The sequence below is a fragment of the Arachis duranensis genome, chromosome 2, assembly GCF_000817695.3.
Source record: "Arachis duranensis cultivar V14167 chromosome 2, aradu.V14167.gnm2.J7QH, whole genome shotgun sequence".
NCBI classification, from domain to species: Eukaryota; Viridiplantae; Streptophyta; class Magnoliopsida; order Fabales; family Fabaceae; genus Arachis; species Arachis duranensis.
The window spans coordinates 17,553,421-17,560,827 of NC_029773.3; the positions used below are offsets into that span (position 1 = coordinate 17,553,421).

The 7,407-nt window shown below is 29.6% G+C and overlaps 1 protein-coding gene across 1 annotated transcript in view; it reads left to right on the forward strand.

The window, feature by feature from the left end:
- LOC107473852 (uncharacterized) overlaps positions 1-2,776 on the forward strand; it is a 14,870-nt gene extending 12,094 nt beyond the window's left edge. The window contains exons 16-19 of the mRNA XM_016093443.3: positions 571-705; positions 1,023-1,130; positions 1,699-1,764; positions 2,244-2,776. Coding sequence (XP_015948929.1) covers positions 571-705; positions 1,023-1,130; positions 1,699-1,764; positions 2,244-2,312 — 378 coding nt within the window. The 3' untranslated portion in view covers positions 2,313-2,776. The remainder of the gene's footprint in view (positions 1-570; positions 706-1,022; positions 1,131-1,698; positions 1,765-2,243) is intronic.
- Positions 2,777-7,407: the final 4,631 nt, after the last annotated feature.

The window sequence follows — 7,407 nt, forward strand, 5'->3', positions numbered from 1 at the left end:
TTATTAGAGAAGCTTTTTTTTTTTTTTTTTTTTTTGTACATTTTGCAGCACTTAGCTAAGTGAGTAGTTACTTTAGATGGTTTATGTACCTCACATTGATGGGCATTTTTAGTTGATTTCTCTGTTATTTGAGATTTTTGTATAAGAATGTCATGTTCTTGATTTTGTATTATATACCTCCTATAATAATATTTCTTTCTACCATTTGAAAAAAAAGGAATCTATGGGGATCAATTCCTTTTAATATAGGTATATAATAAAGGTGCTATCCAAATTTATTGGTTTATGATTCTTAATATCAATCCCAGTATCATATAAAAATAATTGAGTAATACCTTTAGCATTTCAAAGAAGTAATTGATTAAGTAGTTGTAATTAGTTTCTACGAGAAGCTTTTTCCATGAAAGTGCTGGCTGCATTTAATCTTGGCCATAAAATATATGGTGCTCAGCTTCTATTATTATTTGCTTCATCCTCTTTAACTTCTAGTTTAGCATTGACAATATATTAAGTTGTAGAAAGGCACAACACATGGTTTCTTATCAAAGTGCTATTTTGTTTTTCCTATAGGTAAGGTCTCCGACAATACCTCAACTTCCAAGACAGAAAGAGTTAATGTCTTCTTTACGTCCTTATCATGCTACTCTTGTGGGAGAAAGTTACTTGGGTAGGAAAAGGCCAGTGTATGAATGTACTGAAGTCCAGGTGTGCCTTTAATAATTATATTCTCATTTGCATTATTTTTTATTATATTGTTTATTTATTTCCTTTATTTAGTCTCTATTGCCTGTTCTTTTTCCATTTGCGGTAATTATTATGTTTAATATTCAAATGTTACCGTGACGAAAGAGCAATGTTTTGAAGAATAAGTTATTTAGCTTCCTGATAATTCATGATTATGTTAATTCAAAAATCCAAGTAGTCTGCAAGATTTTTACAATATGTTAATGACTTTATCAAACATGTTTGTTGTACTCTCTCTCTCTCTTTCTCTCTCTCTCATTTTGTTTTATTCTACTCAGGTTGAAGCTGCCAAGGGATTCTTGTCAGTACTAAGATCTTACTTGGATTCCCTTTGCTGTAACCTCCGTTCTCACACCATAACCAATGTACAATCAAATGATGACAAGGTTTGTGTTTTCTTCTTTTGATCTATATCAGTTAAATTCTTTCAACGCATCTATGATAAATTTACTTGGTATGCACAATATGGAGGGAAAAAGGAATCAGATAAATAGTTAGTCCTTGTTATGGAGTTGTTTGTTATTGATGATTAATTGTGTATCTATTTGTTAATGGGTCCAAATCATTGTGAGTTACTAAGTTGGTTTTCACTTATAATTCTTCCTTAAAGTTGGTTTCCTAACCCTAACTTTAACACTATTCTGTTGAATATTTTCAACCCTACATAGAACATTTTCAACTTCGGTTATGTAATCAACACTAGTCCTACAAGTCTTCGCCAAGTCATCTTTGTCTCTTCACTTTGCCTTTTGTTGAAGGAAAACATTATAAGAGTAAGTTTAACATTGAAGCTCGATGAGCAAAATTAAATATAAAAAAATTGAGACAAGTAATGAAAATTCAATAATTCTAATTTTAAGTCATCATGAATTCAGAGGTGCAATCATTTATGAAGGTTGTCTTCTATGGAAAATAGCATGTATTGTTTAGGAACTAACATGTTTGTATATTCAGGTATCCTTGCTTTTGAAGGAGAGCTTCATTGACTCATTCCCAAATCGTGATCGGGCTTTCATGAAGGTTCGCTCCCTTAATTTTATGTCTTGTTAATTATCCAAATAGATTTAACTTTCATTTGACTAGCAAAATTTATTCGACTTCCTGCTAGTTCGTCCCTGTTCACAAAATCTATATTAATATGTAAAGAAGATCACTAAGGCATGTAAGAAGCTTTTCTGTCTAAACTGAGAGAAGGAAGTTGGTTACAGAGATGCACTAATAATCATTGTAGAAGCTAAGCATGATCACAATTACAGTGTTGTATGAGAATCGTTGTTGCAATTGAACCTGTTTGTTGGTTGGTTTTCATGGATGAACTCTATAAAATTGCACATAAAACTCATCCATGAAAAATTTCCCTGCATTTTCACTCCATGAAGCTGCCTTCTTTGTCACTTAGATGACAAATTTCTTTGTATACAAAGCTTTTTGTGAGTTGGCTATTATCTTCAGACAAACTAATGCAGTTAATTCCTCCTTTGTTGCCTTGCGCTAAACAGCTTTTCGTCGATACACAGCTCTTTTCCATGCATACCGATCTTGTTCTCTCCTTTTTCCAGAAGGAGTAGGGCTGAAATGCAAGACACTGTTGAGAATATATCATTGCCTTGCCAAGCTTGAACACAAGTACAATGTTGTATAATTTTTCTCTAAATTAAACACGGACAAAAATGTCCTCTCTCACCTACGTCCATTTTGTCCTCTTTAGGCCTTAATGTAGCACCTGTATATAATTAGTTTAATGATAGATCCAATCATAATAAGTGCTATAGGGTTTTATTCTATGTAAATGGCATTTTTTTAACACGCCATAAGGAAAAAGATTTGATTTATCTTCGAGAAAGTTAACATTTGGAGTTTGAGGTTTGGAAGTTGTTGTAAATAGCTTAATGTAATGCTGAGTGTGCTCTGTTAAGTTTCATAGCCTACATGCAAAATGTGGTACGGTTTTTGTGGTGTAGAGCCTTTGGAGGAATCATGAATGAGGTGAGACTACAAATTTAAAATGGCTGCTAAGAAGCCTTTAAGAATACTGATGTTCTCTGTTGTGTTTAGTGGATTAGTACGCTTTTTTATTTTATTTATTTTTATTCTTTTTTTTTTCATTGACAAGGAAGTTGGTTCACTGTAAATCTATAATAGTAAATTTTCTCTTTTGGTCCAATTGGTTTTTTCAGAGACGGTTTTGAAGCTTCCCTTATTCTTGTACAAATGGCTTTTAGTGCTATTATATTATCTAGTGGATTTCGACCAAAAACTATAAAATAAATAACCAGGATTTTCAAAATAAGGTTTTCTACCTATTTATTTTGAACTAAAAAGTTGAAAATATTTTATTGGTTTATAGTTGACTAATACATCAAACTGTTTAACATTCTATCCATTTTTGTATAAACGCATGCAACATAAAGCAAGATAATTGTATTAAGGAAATTTCAATTTATACAAAGTATATGTTCATTAAAAATCAGTTATCATATTAGTTACTATATATTTGTAGTCTATGATGTATTTTATACGAGTAATTGATATATTGACTGATTTTTTGTGCACACTTAGTATGATATTTCACTTTGATATCATTTGTAACTATGTTCTTGGGAAAGTTGTTGCTAATTTTGGTGACATAGGTTTTGATAATGCTGATTAGAATATAGATAGGTAAAGATGTAGAACAAGTTAGTTATACTAGAGAATCGTTTAAAGGTAATTCCAAAAATGAAGTGGAAAAGTATATTGTTCAATATAGGTTCTTTTTTGAAAAGGTTTACAATGATATTTGTTGCTAGTGCGGCAATGGGTGATCTTTAGGGGATATAAGGAGGGTAATATGTAATGAGTGTGCCATGTGTTAAGATAGTTAGATTTTTAGTTTCGAATAATAATAGTTCCTTGACTTATGACTTATAACTTATGACTTAGTTCAAAACAATGATTGAATACTTGTGTTTTAGTTTATTACTGTATTGTAAACAAGGAATGAATGAATAGATAGTGCCCTTTGGTCTAATTATGCTTTAATTATATTAACAGTTAATTTTACGTGAAACTGATAGTTGAGAGCTATTCATCTAATGGTTCTCAAAGAGTAGTAGAAAAAAGATTTGTGTGTATTTAAATTATATAAAATGATACATTATAAAAATATATTTATAGGTACTAAGAGAATTAAAATAATAAAGACGTAATATTCTATAATAAATATCTAAATATGCTAAATAATTTTAATAAATTTTAATTAATCCTAATATATTCTAACAGATTGTACCTGAGTTTTTACTTTATATTAAATTTGACATAATGAATGAATAAGTTAAAATTAAAGAATAAAGTGAAACAAACATATATTAAATTGTCTATGTACTCATTTAAAGGATACCATAATAGTCATATTTAACACCTAAAAAAAATATCTAAATAGAGTATGAACACAAATAGAATTTGATCAAAATGTAAAATAAAAGTATTTTAATAGATTACATCTATCATCCTTAAGATTAAAATTTAGATATTTTAGTTCCTTTCTTCTTATTAAAAACACAATCAGGTCCTTAAAGAATTTTGAAATTCTCAACTTTATGGCTAATAAAAAAAAGAAAGTATAAGTAGACAATGAAAATATTAAACAATATAAACAATGAATATATCGGATGTTTAATTTATTAGGTATATAGATGATTTTTTTAATATTAAGATTTATGTGAATAATTTGGAGTGTAATATATTTTACTTGAATTGAGCCAATTTTAAAATTTATTGTTCACTTTATTTAAAAAAATTATTAGATACCTAACCTACCCCATAAAAAAAAAGACGTGTTAGTTCCTGCTAATATCAACACCCCATAGCTGCAAACGATGCAATTTTATTTACTACTATGTATAGAAATTGATTTGTCTATTATGGCATTATTAGACACATGGTAATTGACGGTCGTGTGGTGAATTAATACTCACAGTAGGAGATTATCATGATCTATTGAAGGACCAAATTAATGTAGACATCGTATTGTCTAATAAAAATAATTTTTGGAATATATTTGATAATTATTTTTTTAAGATTAAAATGTTTAACTAAAAAAAGTTAGAAACTAATTTAAAAAATTATTTCAATAATATTTAATTTATATTTACAATATGTTTAATTCAGCAATGAAGTATACATTGTGAACTGGTACAATATTTTTTTATATCGAACATAATAAATACACACTAAACTACACTACACTTAATTGTTTTATATGTGGTTAATGGCTAAGAGAGTTTGACGACACATGACGTGGTAGTAAATGTAAATGTAAATGTAGGGGTGGCAACGGAGTGGGTAGGAGCGGGTTTTTGCTCTACCTGATCCCGTTTTGTTCAACAAAAACCCGCATCGAACCTGCCCCGTCTCTACCCGCGGGTAGTAAAATGTTAAATCCTAACCCGCTCCTGTGGATACCCGTCCCGCCCCAATAATTATTAAATCCAAAAAATAAAATAAATTTTAAAAATTATATAACTATTATTTACATTCATAACATAATATGTAAATGCATATGGAGCTTGGACAAAGTGGACCAGTTAGGGGTATATGGAACCAGTGCCCAAAGCCTGACACTATATTACTATACACTCTGCAAAAACTTACAATACAAGAATGGCTCCAGAGAATTTATTGTGATCAAACCACATCAATATTCATGGTGCTAGCTATCGCTCTCATATTTACCTGCATGCCCCTTTTTTTTATGTGCCATTTTCATATACCTGAAATTTGTTGTTGGTTTCGCCCATTTTTTCTTTGTATTTTGTATATATTATAGAGCTATGCTATTATCTAGAACAAGAAAAACTAATTAGATACAAGTGCGTTATTTGGCAAGTAAACATCAATTTGGACATTTGGTCACTGTCCATTCATACAAAGAACAAGACGACATTAACAAAAAATAGAATATGATTTCTAACTTTATTATTTTAAGGTAACGTAATTTCTTTGTTAAAAAGTCTATCAAATACTAATAGAAATTTATAGATTTTGTGACAATTTTATTTATAATTTAAAAAAATTTAAAAGTTTATAAACTATTAATAAATTTATTTTTGAAAAATTCATTCAATGATAAAATTTTAATGGAGAATGATCATTACGAAAATAACAGCATAAAAAAAAGTACAATAGAAAGACTTAAAAAAAAAACATTAAACAAAAAATAGTGTTGAGTCAAGATTTGTTTTGATATTTTGTGATGACAAACATAATCAATTATTTTTTAATTTAACTATTTTATTATGATAAGCATTATAGGAATCAATTAAGGATGACATACCAAGCAAGCTAAGATAGTATTATGCAATGCATATGCATTAATAAAAAGATCTCAAGCCAAAATAGGAAATATGATGCACCATGATTTTGACTTCAAAAAAGAAATTTTTTTCCTCTTTATTGTAAATGGAATGGAATCCATTGCACACTTATGGACAGCCGCTGCACGTGAATAATGAAGAATCAAGATGAAAAGAATTTTCATTCAATGCCAATGACCTCAAGTATAAATGATGTAATGAGTAGTTGATGTAAAAAAAAAATTGTTTCAACAATAAAGAAGAGATATGAAACTCTATATATTAATGAATTATTAAGGAAGAAGGCAATTATTTTCGTGCATATTGAAGATCTGTGTTTTTACTTTTTTTTGTCTAGATTCAAGCTTACTTTAAAAGATCTAAAACGCAAAGAGAGTAGTGCATACAAAAGCTATTTAACCTTTGATTGAGAGTTTTGATTTCAAAAGTGTGCTAGGTTAAAGTGCACTTGGTTCTCCTTAACTAGCTTGGGTTAGCACCTAGGTGATTTACTAAGTTTGAGATAATTTTGGTTTGCAAGAGTGTGCGTATCTTGGAGTTGGTGATGGTAATCTATCTTGATTATAGTAAAAATTCTACAATTGTTGTAGAAAAACTGGAGGTAGGTCATATTGCACTTCGTGACCGAACCAAGATACATCGAGGTGTTACTCTTCTTCTTCTTCTTTATTTAATGCATTTGCTGTTTTACATAATCAAGAGACAAAATCAAAAATAATCTCCTAAAATCAGAATTTTTTGCATAACTTGTTTATTCACATCTAAAAGTGGTTTCTTAATTCAACCCCATTTCTCAACTCACTTGAGAACTTTCAATTAGTATTAGAGCTTAGACTCAAGGGGCAAGCTTCACAACTTGGAGTTAATGATCCATGGTAAACAATAATGTTGTGTTCACTCAAACGGAAGGACAATCTAACAATAGGCCATTATTCTTTAATGGTATTAACTATGCCTATTGGAAAGAAAGGATGAGAATCTTCGTGCAATCCATTGATTACAACATCTGAAAAATCATTCTCAATGAACCAGACATTCTTACCAAACTCAATGACGAAGGAAATATTGTTTCAAAAGAGGATATGAAATGAAATAATGGAGACAAGATGAAAATATAGCTAAATGCTAAAGTTATCATTTTAATACATTGTGCAATCAGTTTTGAGGAATTCAGAAAAGTCTCAAAATATAAAATCGTAGAGGAGATATAGGACAAGCTACTGCTCACTTATGGAGGAATTGAACAAGTTCGAGAAATTGGAGTTAACAAGCTTATGAATGAGTACGAAATATTTCTCATGAAGGAAGT